The 18175-nt window shown below is 39.9% G+C and overlaps 1 protein-coding gene across 1 annotated transcript in view; it reads right to left on the reverse strand.

The window, feature by feature from the left end:
• The window catches only part of DOC2B (double C2 domain beta), a 693978-nt gene extending 676634 nt beyond the window's left edge, over positions 1–17344 (reverse strand). Inside the window, exon 1 of the mRNA XM_089679188.1 lies at positions 16826–17344. Within this exon, the coding sequence (XP_089535314.1) occupies positions 16826–17162 (337 nt within the window). The 5' untranslated portion in view covers positions 17163–17344. The remainder of the gene's footprint in view (positions 1–16825) is intronic.
• Positions 17345–18175: the final 831 nt, after the last annotated feature.

Below are 18175 nucleotides of genomic sequence, written 5' to 3' on the forward strand. Positions count from 1 at the left end.
CTAATGAGTCAATGACCTGGAACGTGCATATGACTTACTAGGTATTAAAGCCTACCTCAAATCCTGCAACTTTAAACCAACCTAGCTACAATAACTCCCATATTTCCATCCTTAAAGGCTCCCTCTTGAGCATGTCATCTTTTACTCGTAATGAAAAAATGAATTATATTACTTTCAAATATAGGGCAGAGTAGCTACAAAAGATTCTTACATTTTACACTTGACTAATAACAAACCTAAAAGAAACCTGTCATGATGAAAGAGCGTGCCTGGACTCATCTTCTCCTGCACAAGCTCAGAAACAAAGCTCCTTGCCTGATGAAAGAGCGCACCTGGACTCATGTCGCCCTGCACATGCTCAGAAACGCATCGCATTTTGATGACAGCAGACGCCACATGTGCTGATCCCGGACATCTTGGAGACTCTGCCAGGCTCCACCATCCATGCTGCATATGCACAGCACCATCTGCTGACAGACACCTTGGAGATTCCACCAGGCTTACCATCCATGTTGCACATGCAGAGCACCACCTGCTGACGGACTCAATCGATCTCCTCTCTGGATCAGACACACAACAACATCTGGCTACAGATGTCTCACCCTCTTATCCATGAGCCTGTTTTTAAATTCTAAGATGTGAGTTACTACTTATCTTTCTATTAAATACCTTCACAGTACACACTTAGAGGCGCTGTGTTTCTTTGTTTCCCTTCTGCAGAGTTATGCTTCACTCCTACGTAGCTTGCTCTTAGTGCCTATTGGACTACCTTTACCCCTGCCCATTTGGAACTCATCAAACAAACATGGAATGCCACACCATGCGCCTGTTATCCCTTTTGTATTGCAACTTTAAACCAACCTAGCTACAATAACTCCCATATTTCCATCCTTATAGGCTCCCTCTTGAGCATGTCATCTTTTACTCGTAATGAAAAAATGAATTATATTACTTTCAAATATAGGGCAGAGTAGCTACAAAAGATTCTAACATTTTAAACTTGACTAATAATAAACCTAAAGGAAACCTGTCATGAGATATGCATAGAGGCTTCCATTGTTTTCTGTGAAAAAGGTTGTTGCCTGGCTGCTATGCTGACTCTCTCACTTCAATATTTTGAGCCACTGAATAAACTTAACCATACAACTGTAGAGGTCTGATATTTCAATTGGTGACTGTATACATTTTTTTTTAGTCAATGATTGTGAAAATATTGAAGCAAGTGGATTAACACAGCAGCCAGGAAACTAGAATTTTAAGAGGAAGATCACCAAATGACCCCCCTTTCACAGATATTACACATGGCAGGTTTGCTTTAAAACCATTGTAGTGGCATAGCAACTGTATTGTGCATAAGTAACAATAATGTCTGAGTCCAGCCATGTTCTACTAATTAATGTGATAGAGAAAATAGTATGTTTGTTAGCACTTTGAGATTTCTCTTATAATAGGGAACTGTTGGGACCTCTTATTTCAATATAAATGGGAGTTTAGATATCCTCTGTCATGTTATACACTCAGTTCATCTAAGTCAATCCATCCTCTGTTTCAAGGGCTGATTAAGAGTCAGTGAACTTGCAATATGAACAGGTAATCTTGATGTGTTCACCTACTAATATATTAATCATGTAAATGTCTTAAAATGTTATCTGACTTAAAATTGTATTATGTTAGCACATCTCCTTTTGATCCAGATTCCCCACTCTCATAAACAGTACATAGTTACATTTCGGTCATTTCATCCAGTTCAAACTTGTTCAAAATACTGGAAAACTTGTCACATTCATTGATAAAATGTCATAAAAACCTTGGGATCGATGGTAGTGAATCTGAATTATAAATAATAACTGACTACTTTTCTTTAATGGCATTTGTAAGGTTCTATAAATTTGTATCTACACTGAGGCAAACAATGCAGAAGTGATGCTTTATGTTGCATTCTTGGAACATTATGCTTTTATTACATTGTATTTATTTTCTGTAGTTTTATGTAAATGCCATTGTTACAGAATTATGTTATTGGTGTTATTTTGAAAAACTAAAAACATGGAGGTTTTCAGAACTGTAAATAGGCAATGCAAATAGCAATGCTACTCAATAACCCATTGTAACCAGATTTTGCCGGTCATCAGTTTGCAACAATTAAAACAATATTGTAGCCCCTTCAGTGATTAGATTATATACATTTGGCAACTGTCTTAGGCCCCTTTCACATGGCTGCTCTAATCAGGTCCTCCTGTCAGTTTTTCCTAATTGGAAGGTGCATTTATGCCTTCATGCCTTTACACTCACCTACCTCTGAGTCTGACTAGGTAGGTTAAAAAAATAATAAAATGGAAGGGGATATGTCCTCTTCTGTTTTGGAGGAGCGGATTAGAGGGTAGTTGGGTGTAAATGGACAAAGGAGTATGATTACTCCTGGCTGACCATAGGGCAGAGTGGTTTCTGTGAGCTGATCCCCTGCTGAGCAGAATGGAATCTGCCCAGTGTAGGGGGCCTTAATCAAATGCTTCAGAATAACAAAAATTGGTTGCAGCTTCCACACTGCTCTTAGTTAACCATTTTGTATGCAATAAACTGACATTGTCTTTTAGTACTAAGCTTACAGCACAAAATCAGAGGTTTGCTCCAACCGAGATGTAAGAAACTAGCAGAGAACCTTGGCACCCCTTATTTACTTCACTCACTGTATCCTGGAAATGACCACTACAGGTGCAGCTGGTAAGGGAAGTAAAGGACCCTTTCACTAATTCACAAAAGATAGGCTCAGTTCCCCTGAATGGACCAACAGTCCAGAGCAAACATCCACTCACCATGAATTGTCTTATGATGCATTTTTATATAGACTGAATTCGCAATGCTGTGGTGTATTACCACATGTACTTTAATATGCATTATGTTATGTGTTGAGATGCATTGTGATAAGACAGCTCATTCATTTTTAATGGAGCTACATTTTTTCCCAGCACACCACAATGCACAGGGGGCAAAACAATGCATGGTAACACATAAACCATGTCAAAGTGAGTTTAAGAGCCTTTCATTTTGAAAGGCACCCCAATGGGGATCCCCAACACACCACAACTAACCTGTGTATGGGACCCATCTGTGTGTTGTGGTGTACTTATTAAAAAAAAGAGATGCAGGTGCTTGTGAGGTCCTTTCTGCTGCACTGGGCTGCCTTACTAAAATACATGTAGGAAACCTCCTTACCTAGATCTGCCTACAAAGTTTACTTTTCCCTTTTTATACACAGTTTAAATGTCTTATAGTTCTCTTTTTTCTATAAAGAACAAATGCCTATTGTAAAAAAAATTCTAATTTGAGGGATTCAGATCTTCACTGAGCTTGCTTATTTATTCTGTCCATGTAAAACCCTATGTGTATGTGAGCATCATCTGTGGAAGAGATTCTAAGCTTTTATCAAACTGTCAAAGGGATTTGTGACCAAAATGTTCACAGCAGTGAAAAAAAGAATTCCCCCAAGTCTTCCTGGTTTAAAGCAATGGGCCGCAGGTCAGTATAAATCAGAAAAACACCCTAGCAAATTTTATGATGAATAACAAAAATATACTGGAATTAGTCAAATGCCTGGGTTTTAACATGTACTTTAGATTTCAAATGCTTGGGACTAAATGGTATAACAGGCTTCTAGGCTAAATGTCGTGCAAAATTTATTAACTATTTCATTTCTTTCTGCTTTACTTTAGCAGTTATTATATCATCGTATTAAGGTTGTAATGGGTTTAACAATAGGCACCAAATTAAATTACATCTAATACAAAATGTAGAACTATGTTGTATCCTGGTATAATAACAATAAACAACAATGTATAATTATGATGTTAAAACTATGATATGATTTAAAAGTATCTTTTTTTTTAATGATACTTAGAGATTCATGTTGTTTTACCCAGAAAGGAAACTGTATTATTATTTGTATGTTTTGGATTATTGGTAAAATGTATTGATTAGCAATCTCTCGACAATGATTTGCTTTGCCTCCCTAGTGTCACATACTTTTTTAGTCTTTTCTTAAAAAATTTATTGAACTTAAAGAGAAGCATAAGCAATCATCAAAACCATAAAAAAGATAAAGCAAATTGAACATAAAAGGATAAAGCAAATGAAGGCATGTGTTTTAGAAACAGGAGACAAATTACACTAACTTATAGGGGGCTTTCCAATGTCAGTCTGACAAATAAAATTGCTGACTATGCTCAGGAGCTAGGCAGTGAGCCAAAGAAAAGTATAGCATGTGCACTCTGACATTGCAATTATATGGCCCTGCTTCATTGATTTTGTGCTGTACATATAATGACACATTAATCTGATGAGCCCCAGTACCCCAACATAAATTGTTTGAATGATATGTAATAAAGCATTGTATCCTAGTACAACTAACATTTAGTTAAGGTGACAGTTCAAGATTGATGACCGTTGTTTAGTAGAAGTGATTAATGAGCTTCGGGACTACTGAAATACACGCCTACTATATTTCCTGCAACCTCTCTGCTTCTTTTTTGCACTTTATCAATATTAAAGTTCTACTCTGACCAACCCCCACCCCACAAACAATACCTCATCCTCCCCCCACCCAGCTAATCAATGCAGCAAATTAGAAAAAAAACTTTAAATACTCACCTAAATGTGTGGTCATGTGGCATGTTAGCTTCCAAGTGTTCTCTTTTCTGGATTGCAGATGGGTTTTTTTTTGTAGATGTCCACAATGATGACTAGTGATGTTGATACTTCATATTGGCTATCCATCAGTGGGGACCTTACAGGTCCTGGAGACTCCAGCGGTAGCATAGGAACCAGTGGTGTATTTAGGTTTTGTGCTGCCCTATTCAACACATAAATTGGTTGCCCCCCTCCTTGACGGAGAGCGCCTGACACCGACCAATCCCCCCCCACTAAAGAGAGCCTTCCACTAACACCCCCCCCCCCGCCCAGCAACAGAGGGAAATACACTCACCTTCAAGATTTTAATAAACAAAAAAGTTTACACTCACCTTCACAGATCTGGCCATCCCCAGGAACTCCAGTTGGACTCAGCATACACCATCAAGCAGCCCACAGCCTTTCTTGGATCCCACTTGGTCCCCAAGCCACATATGCCCCTTCTTCTGGGAGCAGTGCTGCCCCCCTAAAAAATGCCACCCTAGGCAAATGCCTTGTTTGCCTTGTGGTAAATACACCCCTGATAGGAACATAAGGATGATGGTGAAGTCAATCGTGGTCAGCTGCAGGGTTGATCTGCAGTGCTGAATCACCACTAAATGACCTCCAATAGCAGAGCAGAAGAGCTGCTGTTAGAGGGTCATGTAATGGCAGACTCATGTAAGAAAAAAGGATTTTGGAGGAACTGGTGAATGGATGGGACTGATACATGGTGTGGATTTGTTTTTAATAATCTGATGCATAAATAGAATATTAGATGACTCACCAAGAGCAACAGCCTGCAGTATCTCACAACAGCAAAATCCATTTCCACCTTTCAAACATCTAGATTCTAGAGCACAGAAAGCTGCTGAACAATTTCTATAAGTGATTGTACATCTTTGCCGGGCTAGACTTTCCCTGTAAAATGTACAATCATACAAAACTAGCCAACCCTATGTTTAAATCATAATATGAATGTGGTTTCTATGAATAAATGGTACATGCATTAGTGGTTCCTGCGACGAAAAGGTAACTGCTATCACATCTCTGTGTGGAGATTTCTAATAAATTGATTATAATGATCAGTTTGGTAGTCACATTTTCTAAGAAGTCTAAAGGCAGGAATGTGCAAAAGATGTAAAAGCAAGAAGTTCATTTCTTCAGGATTAAACTTGTGTATTAACTTACATTTTCTAAGTCCTGAGAAAAAAAAGGATGAGCTAAACTGGAATCAATGTTTACAATCCCTAAAATGGAGCTGCTGCCAACACTTTTATCAGGTTTGGATCTAGTGCTGATGGGCTAGAACTTATGGCAGGATATCTATTGCTGTTTTTACTGTTTATGATCCTATAAGAAATATATTTTCTCTTCCTGTTTGATCACTGGGCAGGACATCAGGGGAAAATCTTAAATCAACATTAAAATTTTTTTTTTTTTTTAAATTAAAATAACAAATATGTTATACTTACCTTCTCTGTGCAATGGTCCCCTGCCAACGCTCCTGGTCCCTCCTCTTTGGCGGGTGCATCCATGGAAAGCCGCTTTCCATATAGGCACACGCGCGGGCTTCCTCCCGAGCTGCCTTGTCTGCGTTCATTGACACAGAGAGTGGGCAGCTTGGCCCCACCCCCCGCTTTCTTGGTACAGCATTTGATTGACAGCAGCAGGAGCCATTGGCTATCAATCTGCCTGGGGAGGAGGGAGACAGCGGTGCGAGTCGCTACTCTTGTGCACATTGCCAGATTGCTGATTGGGCTAAGATATGAATAAGGGGGGAGCTGGGGAGGGGGAATGTGCAGCACAGAAGGTGTTTTATCTTATTGAATAGAAAGCATTAAGGTGAAAAACCTTAAGGCTTTCGAACCACTTTAATTTCCAATGGGGACACAAGCAACAAAAAAGTCTACTTTACTTACTCATGCCTGTGATTTTCTCACACTTCATAAGTGGTCATTGAGAAAGGAAGTGGGGAACTCTATCCAAGAAGGAAATAGACTGCAATAAAACTTTGACAGAAGATTTTTACCTTTTCACACACTTTAAAAAAAAGTTGTGGCCAGAATTTCATTTTAAAAACCTGTATTTTATGGACCTGGAAGTGTGTATTCTGGATCTGGTAGAAAGATAGAAGGGCCATCAGAACTCTGCTTGGTCTGTTGTTTTATGCTAGAAAGGTCCTTGTCTGTCAGTGGAAAGCTCAGGCTCAGGCTATCCCTACTTTAGATAAGTGGAAATCACTGATTAATTCTGTACTCCAGCTCTACAAAGCTGCATATAACAGGAGGGGATGCTTTACTGAGTTTGAAAAGATTTAGTTGGTGACTTTGGTTGGCGACTTTGTACACTGTGATCTTACCTTGAATCCTCTTCTCCCTTGTAGTTTCTTATTCACTCTGGCACTGGGGATACTCCTCGCATGCTTCCCCAGTCATCCCTGCAGTCACTTTTTTGCTGTTATTAAGCTTGGGTAACAATTTCTCATTCACATCAGTGGGTGTTCAATCTGAATATGTACTGAATTTTACATATTGCCTCTGCTGGCAATTATTTTCTAATAATACCATTTTTTATGTTAGTCTGTATGTGTTTCTGTATCAGCTGAGGTTAACACTGATTTTTTTTATGGTCTATAAATGTATTTTTTACATTGAAAATCAAATAAAAAGAATTTAGAAAAAAACGGTATTTTACAGGTCCAAAGTACATAGTAAAACTTTTTTTCATGATATAGATGGAGAAGCACAATGTCTCAGTTCTTTGAATCGCAGTCACTAGGAAAATCTGAACTTGACTCCACCAATGAAATTTTATACAATGTACTGTATGTAGAATGTTCTTCCGTTGTTAATATTAGACTGTTATCTCATACACTTTAGAGAAGCATTATATACACTCACTGGACACTTTATTAGGTACACCTTTTAAATTGCTTGGTAACACAAACTGCTAATCAGCCAATCACATGGCAGCAAATCAATGCATTTAAGCATCTAGACCTGGTGAAGGCGACTTACTCAAGTTCAAACTGAGCATCAGAATGGGGATTTAGGTGGCTTTGAATATGGAATGGTTGTTGGTGATCTACTGGGATTTTCACACACACAACCAGCTCCACGGTTTAAAGAGAATGGTTTGAAAAAGAGAAAATATCCAGTGAGTGGCAGTTGTGTGGACGAAAATTCCTTGTTGATGTCAGAGGTAAGAGGGGAATGGGCAGACTCGTTTGAAATGATAGAAAGGCAACAGTAACTCAAATAGCCACTCTTTACAACCAAGGTATGCAGAATATCATCTCTGAACACACAACACATTGAACTTTGAAGCAGATGGGCTACAGCAGCAGAAGACCACACCGGGTGCCACTCCTGTCAGCCAAGAACAGGCTGCAATTCACACAGGCTCACCAAAATTGGACAAAAGAAGACTGGAAAAACATTGCCTAGTCTGATGAGTCTCAACTTCAGCTGCAACATTCAGATGGTAGGGTCAGAATTTGTCAAAAACAACATGAAAGCATGGATCCATCCTGCCTTGTATCAACAGTTCACTCTGAGGAATCTCTGAGGAACGTTTCCAACACCTTATTGAATCTATGCCACGAAGAATTAAGGCAGTTCTGAAGGCAAAAGGGGGTCCAACCCAATACTAGCAAGGTGTACCTAATAAAGTGGCCGCTGAGTGTATATCAAATGGCAGTTAAAGAGAGATCCCATAAACCCATAGGGGTATCTTTATTAAAGGAGTAAAGACTGTTTACTTAGGAAAATGCTCACTTTATGAAGTAAATGATAGTTTTTAAGGTGAACTAATACTGTGAACACTCAATGTGAGGGGAAATTTAAAAAACTGATTTTTGTTAGTACATGATTGGTTGACTGAAGTGAACACAGCGTCATCTTATTTACTAAGCTCAGTAAAATTTCACTTTTCAACATGAACAGTCCTAAAGCAAGAGGAAACTCATAGGAGATCATTATGAAGTATTTTGTTACTCTCCTCTGTACTCTGTAATCATGATGAGGTACACAGAAACAGAGAAGGCAGTAGAGGGATGAATAATAGGTAATATCAGGATGTTATGGTATGGACACCCTGATAACATAAGTTAGGTCCAGGGGCGCACTGACTATTTGGAAACTCGGGCACTGCCCGAGGGCCCGGGGTCAGAAGGGGGCCCCATGAGATGCCCCTGGTACCTTTTTCATAGGCTTTTTTGCATTTGGGCAAGGACACTGGGGCCCCATGATCCCCTATTGCCCTGGGGCCCCATGAGTTGTCAGTCCGCCCCTGGTTAGGTCCCTTTTCTTACTTCACTAAGATGCTCTTTGCTAGAATCTATCAGCTCAAATCTTTGTCTAACACTCTACTGTGTTCTGATTTGAAATTGCTCAATATATCTCTAGATAACTTCCACTCAGTGAGGAACACAGGAAGGAGGCCATTCCAGACTTAGCTTAGAGAATGCTTGGAGTAGCATTTTCTTCAATCAAACTATCCAAAACAGGTTTTTTTTTGCATAGTTAACATAACACAAAACTTCTGCTGCTCCAAGCCTCCAAATTTTTTTATGTGATCGAACTTCCTGTTAGAGGATGGCTAGGTTAAAATTCTTCATGGCCCCAACACATGTGGGAATGTAGCCACCTCCTTTTGCTTGCTTCTAACATGGACTGTGGACAATGAGATTTGTAGAGTGCACAGAGCAGTGCATGCAACAGCAACTAATGTGCAACGCAGGTTCTAAACAAATGGAAGTGGTAGGGGAAAAGAGAGGTCTGGGAATGTGATAAGGACTTCACAAGGAGGCAGAAAAACACAGTAAGGAATGATTTAATAAAAGACAGATTACAGCATTAAGTAGCGGGTGTGTATGGATTATTTTTGGAGAATAATGATGTTGTTTAGTGTCACTTTAACTGTAGAACACAGATGCCCCTGTTGCTCATTCATATATAAAATAAAAGCAGAAAGATGTACAGAACTGATCATATAGCATTCTGAGCCACAACAATACAGCTTCTGCCAGGTATAGCTGTGTTGTAAGTGCATTAGAAGAATGAGGGATGTACAAGTTAAATGGGGGCAGTGTTGACAGCATGATTCCTACAAGTTATTATGCTAAACCTGGATTAACCTAGTCCAAGAGTGGCAAATCATTAGGTTGAATTGACATCTGTGTGTTTACCTGGGATGCACACAATCCTACAATTGTTTTGGGGATTGTGAGAAGAATGTGCAGAGATTGTATTTTTTTTTGTCACAGAAGATAATGGTAACTGAAATTGAAAAAGAAAATACACATCGTTTCATCTGCAAGCTTTGGCTGTGGCTCAGCTGTTAGGAGCCTGCAGGTAATAACAGACCCAGGAGTTGCAAATGCAACTCTTGCTATCTGCACAAGCCATCTCTTATAATCATGGGTGATATAATCTAAACAAAATTCAGCAAGACATTTCCTAAAGCACGCTGGTGGATGTTATTTATTGATACACGTTGTATCCGGTGAGAGAGCTATAATCCACTTTTAGGATTACACAGTTACATCTACCAAATGAGACTAATGTAACATATGCAATGTTCTTGATGACATCTTTAAAACTGATCAGCAATGATTCCTGGCATCTTTATGGGACTTCATGTCCTGTCTGAGCTGTATGATTTGCTATTTCTATAAGCAGTCACCAACGACAGCAACATTCCATATTTTTGTCATATAACTTCTATTAATAAGCTGTCAAATACTGTTTATACTTTGCCATTTTCATGAAGCTGAGCAGAAGATAAATGATTGCATGGGCTTGGAAATATCCTTGCTATGATTGGACCGTTTCTACAAGACTATATTCTGGCCTAACAAGCATGCAGAAGTCTTCCAAGTGCAGTTCCATGGTTTCTCCCTGTGGGAAGAGTTTTAAATTGAAATGACCCCTATGAACGTGACAAGAAGATTTACAAGGAAAAATGCACATATGTGATCAAAGCAGCAGAGCATTGCTGTTATTTTAGAAGTGTTTCAGAAGAAACTGAGCACATCATGCATGTCAAAGGCTACAAAGTCAAAGTTGATTAGAAAGTAGTCATCATCAGCAAAATATATTCATTTCTGAAATGTAGTATTAATGTTTTTACTGTTTGTTCGTTATGCACAAGAGGGTACACATAGAATTAGATCAGTTTTATTCCATCGGGTAATACAGCCCTTGGAATGTTAAGGTGTAGGTGATACTGATCTGCAGTTTTTGTCTTTATTATATATGTATTTGCTCTTTTTATTCCCTAGTGCACATCCTTATATGTAAGCCTCAGTATAGTGGATGACTTGAAGCTTCTGATAAACACTATAGCACAGACATTGTGGGACAGGCCAACAAATTCCCACCCTATTAGATTGTAAGCTCTTATGAGCAGGGCCATCTTAACCCTCTTGTAGTTTATTGTATTGTTACTGTACTGTCTCCAAATATATTGTAAAAAGGGCTGCACAAACTGTTGGTGCTATATGAATCCTGTATTATTATTATTATTATTATTATTATTATTATTATTAATAATAATAATAATAATAATAATAATAATAATAATAATAAAAGATTCTGATGGTACTCAACTAAAGGGGCACCATCAGCATATATGGTACAAATAAAAGATGAAATAAATTGAACACATTGTGTGATAACGTTAACTAAACATATATAAATAAACATATTTATTATACATTCATAGTATAAAACATTTTTGCATAAACCATACCAACATATAAATAAATGGATTTATTGTAAATTCATAGTATAAAGAATGTTGCATAAAATAATTAAAAGCATCAGTAAATAAGTTGATTTATTGTATAATCATATTATAAAGCATTTTGCATTAACTATATAAAACTATAATAAAAACATTAATTTATTGTATATTCATAAAGCAGTTGGAATAAACTATATAAATAAATTGATTTGCTGTATAGTCATAGAATAAAGCATTTTGCATAAACTATATAATAATGTAAATAAATAGACTGATTTGCTGTATAGTCGTAGTATAAAGCATTTTGCATAAACTACACACATATATAAATAAATAAACTGATTTGCTGTACACTCATAATATAAAACATTTTGCATAAGCTATATAAGAACATAAATAAGAGGATTTATTGTATGGTAATATTATAAATCATTTTGTATAAGTTACATAGAAATATAAATACATTTATTATATAGTTAAGGTATAAAGCAGATTTATTTATTATTTATTTATTGTATGTTCATGGTATAAACCATTTTGTATAAGTTACACTGAACTATAAACAGATTTATTATATAGTTATTTTAGAAAGCATTTTGCATAATTTCTATTTTTATCCTCTGTGGAGCATGTGTATGTTTATTGCCCAATGATAGATAACAGACAAAGCACGGTAGCCAATCAAAATAAATTTGTCTACAGTAAACTGCAGCTCTGATTGGTCTCTAAGGATTACTCCACTCTGCACATAGCTCTCTGCAGTACCCTATTGTAAACCTGAAGCTACAATACATGATCAGAATCCAAGGTATCCCTTTTGAGGGGCATTCCTCTAAATGATTTTCTTACTCTCTTTTCTCTTTCAGCTTGATCCCATTTCTGATTCCTAATAACATTCTCTGAATACCAACCTCTCTCCCTGATGTGCTGGAAATACATTCAACAGTTGCTGACACAGAAATCCTGCTCTCCTTAACAAGAGACAGTGTGCTTCCTACTGGTTATCAAAGCAGAGCCTTGTTTGTATGGAGGAGACAAGCACCTTGAGCTGATGATCAGCAGGTTTAGACAGCTACAGCTTGACACCGAATGAGGATCTCCACTCAGCCAGACAAAATAAAGGCATCCTTCTCATTAACTCAGCAACGTGCCAGTAAACACAATGCTGGATAGCAACTGGTGTCTTCATAAATGCAGGATTTACTCTGATGCTCAGATTGCCATCTAGGACCAAAGCTGCCAATGCATCAAAATGAACGTACTCCCATCAAGCACTTTAAATCTCTATGACATCATGATCCAAGACCTATGCAAGTCAGCTGGCTGAAACAGGACGAGTCCAGAAAAAGCACAAAAGTAACAAAAATATTAAAAATCAATATGGGGAATTTACTATGGAGCAGCTGTGCATAGTAACCAATCAGCTTCTTCAACTTGTTCAGTTAAGCTTTGAAAATGAAAGACAGAAGCTGATTGGTTGCCATGCACAGCTCATCCAGATTCTGGCTGTTCTATTACAATCTGACTGTACAATCTCCTTTAGGTTGACCAAAACTATGTATATAAGGACCTATATAAACTATCCATTCACTCTGTATCCAAATACACAGGCTCTTGCATTGCATAGCTGTCAGCAAATCTAATGGTGGCCACACATGCTTTGATATTTTAAAGCAATCAATGTGCAATTTGATCAAAACAATTGAATCCACAAACAACCTAATAGCCATAACTTCTCTTTTGATTGTTTTAGGTTAGATCCGATCAAACTGAGTCGATCAGCCAAAGTGGCAATTATCAATTGTTTTGCATTTATTGGCAGCGCTTAGATACTTTGTTCATGAACATAACCGTATTTCGATCAATCAGATTAGCAAATTTTATGGTTGAAACAGAGATGTGATCAAAAATGACATTATGATTTTAGCCTTTGATCAAAATCCTCATGTGTGGAATATTAATCGAATGGGTTGGCAGCAATAGATGAAATATTCTTATCAGAAGAGATCAATCAAAAAGAAATCAATCATTTTCTGAAACATGTACAACTACCTTTAGGCTGGGTTCAGGCTTCAATGTGTGGTGCACTGTTTTTCAGAGTGTGTGCTAAGCAGCTGCTGACAGACATTCAGTAGGTGATCCTGCCACCTCCTGAACGCCTGCAATTTATAGTGGGGGTGATGCCCTACAACCACCAGCCAAGTATTTGGCTTGTGGTTGTGTTGTGGCTCCATTGACTTGAATGACTGTGTTTTGACAGGTGCTGCCGCCTGTCAACTTGGCACGCTGTGATAAATTTGCCACTGCCAAGATTCAAAGAACCGTGGGCATGGCATGTTAACAACCTCTTCTGGCTGTATTATACACTTTAGGTGGGTGGCCCCCATATGAAAGATGCCTTAAAGTGGAAGTCCAGGATTGAGCTAACCAAGCTTAAATCTGCTCCTACCCCCTTCTTACTCCTATTCTAACTACCCTGTAGAAGGAAGATGCTTATAATATACCTATTCTCCGGTCATGTGATCATCTCCATCAGCAGCTTCAGTGTAGAGGAGGGACAGCTGCCAATGCATGCCCCATAGTAAGCCTATGGGTGACATCACTGCCTAGGCATTTCATCTATTGTCAGAGCACTTTCCTCTCTACTGAAGCCACCGCTGGGAGTCAATCACATGACGGGACAGGAGCACCCTGAGATAGGTAAGTATAAAGCCTTGTACAGGTAGGCTGAAATTAGGCAGTTTGGTAGGGGTCGTCTGACTTTCAGCCCATGTTTACAGCTGTCTGTTCTACGGAAGGTGGTCACACAACTGGCTTCTGATAAATGGGCATGCTGTAAAACCAACATCCAGTCAGTGCTGGCAGCCATTGGTTAGGAGTGCTCATCAGTGTGTTGGGGGGGGGGCAGTCCCCTTGTTGGAACACACAACGGGGGAGATCGCCACACTAACATTGCTTGTGTTAGTACAGAAATTGCTCTGTTTTTTTTTGTTCAGCCCACTGAGTTGGATGAAAAAAAACTTCTAGTGTGTACCAAGCTTAAGCATCTTCCTTCTACAGGATAGTAAGTATAGGAGCTAGAACGGGGTAGGAGCCATTTTAGGCTTAGGTGTTGATTTACTAAAACTGGAGAGTGCAAAATCTGGTGAAGGTGTGCATGGTAGCCAATAAGCTTCTAACTTCAGCTAACGTCCGTTAAAGTGGTTGTAAAGGCTGAAGGTCTTTTTTTTTTTACCTTCACTCATTCTATGCATGAAGTGTGCAGATCAGGCCCCGCCCCCCCTTATACTTACATGAGCCGACTTGTGATCCGGTGAGCTGCATGAGAACAGTTGCTCTCCGGATGTCTAACTCCTCGCTGGCACAGACACAGCAGCGGAAGCCATTGGCTTGCGCTGCTATCAATCACAGCCAGTGAGGAGGGAAGGGGCAGAGCTGAGCACCACTCTGTGTGTCAACGGACACACAGAGCAGGCTCAGGAATGAGCATGAGCGATTGCCCCCAAAGCAATTGGCTTGCTATGGGGACACTAAGTAGGGAGAGAAACCTAGAGCATAGATCTCAGAAGAGGAGGATTTGGGGCTGCTTTATGCAAAACCATCACACAGAGGAGGTAAGTATCACATGTTTGTTATTTTTAATAAATAAAAACTGAGCCTTTAATATTTCTTTAAAGCAATTCTAAGGGTTAATTTTTTTGTGTGTAAAATAACAAACATGTCTATTACATACCTACTGTGAGCAGTGGTTTTGCACAGAGCAGCCTGGATCCTCCTCTTTTCAAGTCCCCGGCACTCTCTCCTGGCTCCTACTGTCTGTCAGGTGCCCCAACAGCATGCAGCTTGCTATGGGGGCACCCACTGCTCCGTGTGTCCATTCACACACGGAGCCACGGCTTGGCCCTCTCTCTCCTCATTTGCTGACTGGCTATGATTGACAGCAGGGGGAACCAATGGCTCCTGCTTGCTGTCTCAGCCAATGAGGAGGCAGAGACCTGGGGCAGCCATTCACATCACTGGATTGTGATAAGGCTCAGGTAAGTATTGAGGGGGCTGGGGGAACTGCTGCACTCAGAAGGTTTTTTACCTCCATGCATAGAAGGAATGAATGCAAAAAACCTTGCGCCTTTACAACCACTTTAAGCACCTTCCTTCCTTCTACAGGGTAATTAGAATAGTGGTGGGCGCTTTAGGCTTAGTTAGATGAATCCTGGCCTTCCACTTTAACACTCCATGCACACTAGTGTTTTTTAAGCTCTTAAAAGCACTATTAGCATTTACAATTTCTGCTCCTAGAAGCTGAAGTGTTATCCTAGGTGTTATCCTAGGCTAGTAGTATTTTTCAAGCTTCAGCGTTTAGAAGCAGAGAAACATTTTTTTCGTAGAGTTTATGGGAGCATTTTTCCAGCAGAAAAAAAAAACGCTGAGCACTCCTCAATGCTACAAAAACACCCCATCACCTTTTTTCTAGCTTTTTTTTGTACTGAACAAAAAGCTAACAATTAGCTAACACTCCTAAAACACTAACAAAGCACTACAAAAATGCTATTACTTGCGGTTTTTGAGCTTAAAAAAAAGCTAACAAAATGCTAATGCTCCTAAACACTAATAAAGTGCTACAAAAACGCTATTACCTCCAGTTTTTGAGCTTAAAAAAAAAAAGCTAACAAAATGCTAACACTCCTAAACACTAACAAAGTGCTAAAAAACGCTATTACCTGGGGTTTTTGAACTTAAAAAAAAAAAAAAAAAAAAAAAAAAGCTAACAAAACGTTAACACTCCTAAACACTAACAAAGTGCTACAAAAACGCTATTACCTGTGGTTTTTGAGCCTAAAAAAAAAAAAAAAAAGCTAACAAAATGCTAATGCAGGCCATAGACGGGTCGTCTGAATGAATAATCGGCCGATATTTGCACCGTTAGTGGGGCAATATCTTCCACCGATTTTTCACGGTTCTTCTTGTTTTCTTTTATCAGTCATGCTGGAAAATCTACGAAAAACGGACGTTTTTCGTAAGCACGGTGGCAGCAGAATGACCGATTTTTCATTTTTCGACCCGTCTATGGCCAGCATAACACTCCTCAACACTAACAACGTGCTACAAAAACACTATTACCTGTGGTTTTTGGGCTTAAAAAAACAAAACGCTAGTGTGCATGGAACCTATAAGCAGATTGTAAGATTTGTGATCTTTAGTATATTACCTCCCCAATTTCTATGTGACCTCAAGCTGAATGTGTGAATCCCTGTTCTAGCTGTGAATGATGAGTGACTGATGTGGTGGGTAAAGTTCCATGGTGGAGCCTGGAGGTGATCACAAGGCTCTCTGCATGGCACGATCACTGCTGACCTTGTATGTATACATTGTTCCCATCCACAATGACAGCTGTCACATGAATAAACAAACTTACTGCAGTCATCGGAGTCATAGCCATCCAGGTCCACCTCGTCCTCGTGCTTGGCGGCTATGCTGGGAGTAGTAGTGCCGGTAGAAGTAGCTCCATACGCCCCGAATAATTTGTCCACATCCTCCTCTTCCTCCCGGGAACTTTCCGAAGGGCTGACAGATGGCTGGCTCACGTTAGACTTCAGGGAGTTACTCCGGGTGACAGCGGAGGGGATCCCACGGGGGAAGCGGGGGAAGTAGTCGGAGATCTGCTTGATCGGCTTGATGGGACCTGGGCACACGTCAATGGCCATATGCTCCTGGATGCTTATGGTCATTTTCTCCCCTTTGCGGAATGTCATGCATGCGATTCTGTTCCAAACCCCCAAAGCAGAGAACGGATTTGTAGGCAGGCAGAAGGAAGTTCTACTACATAAAGAAGCCAAGCTCTCCCCAGGGAAGGCAGGCTGCAGGCTATGGTGCTGGCTGTGCTGGACTTTCACATACCTTGTACATACTGCCCGGAGCTCCCTGCAGCCACTAACCAGCCTGGTCCTCCCAATGTGAGAGAGACAGAGAGGGAGCTGACAGACAGGAGAGGGGTGTGCCCGAGGTGATGTCACTGCCAGGGAACCAAGCACAACACAGGAAGCACACCAATGGGGCAGGTGCACTGCAACCTGCTGCTCCACAGACCCTCACTGAGGAGACCTGGAGCAACTCATGCTCTCCCGCCTTCTCCTCCTCCACCTCCTCCTCCTCACCAAGACTTCACCACACTGCCAATATGCCTTTCTCTTTTCTTTCCTCTGCCACTGTGCCACTCACATTCTGGAAAAGAATAAAAAATACACACTTTGTGTGAGAATGACATGATCAAAATAAAGAAGAGAGATGCCTAACGTCGTGTTTTCTTGTCATTAACACAGCAGACCGGCTGTTCCACTTACACATGCCTTGTAGAAATGGTGTTAATTGGTTGCTACTTCTAGTCAGTGTTAATATCTTCTCCTAGTGTGAAGGGGAATGGAGATTTGAACAGTTCTTCTACCACGTTCCCCCTGGAGCTTCACTTGCCTGACACCGTTAGATATAGCGCGAGGAGTTGTGGAAACATAGTGTGGCCCTGAATAAAGTTACGCGGCTTAACTACTTCCAGTCCCGGTCATTTCTGGCACTTTTTGTTCATATGTAACAAGAAAATGACTTAGAACCCCCAAACATTATATCGTTTTTTTAACTGCTTTCCCAGAAGTACTGCTATAGGGCGGCAGGGCTGCGCAAAATCGCATATATATTCATGATTTGCAGTTACGAGTAGGGGCGCACGTGCGCGCACCGTCCTACCCGCGTCGCTATTGGCAGCTAGGGATGT

This window comes from Staurois parvus, unplaced genomic scaffold (assembly GCF_062004578.1).
Source record: "Staurois parvus isolate SC_StPar_1 unplaced genomic scaffold, SC_StPar_1.0 ptg000220l, whole genome shotgun sequence".
In the NCBI taxonomy this organism is placed as follows: domain Eukaryota; kingdom Metazoa; phylum Chordata; class Amphibia; order Anura; family Ranidae; genus Staurois; species Staurois parvus.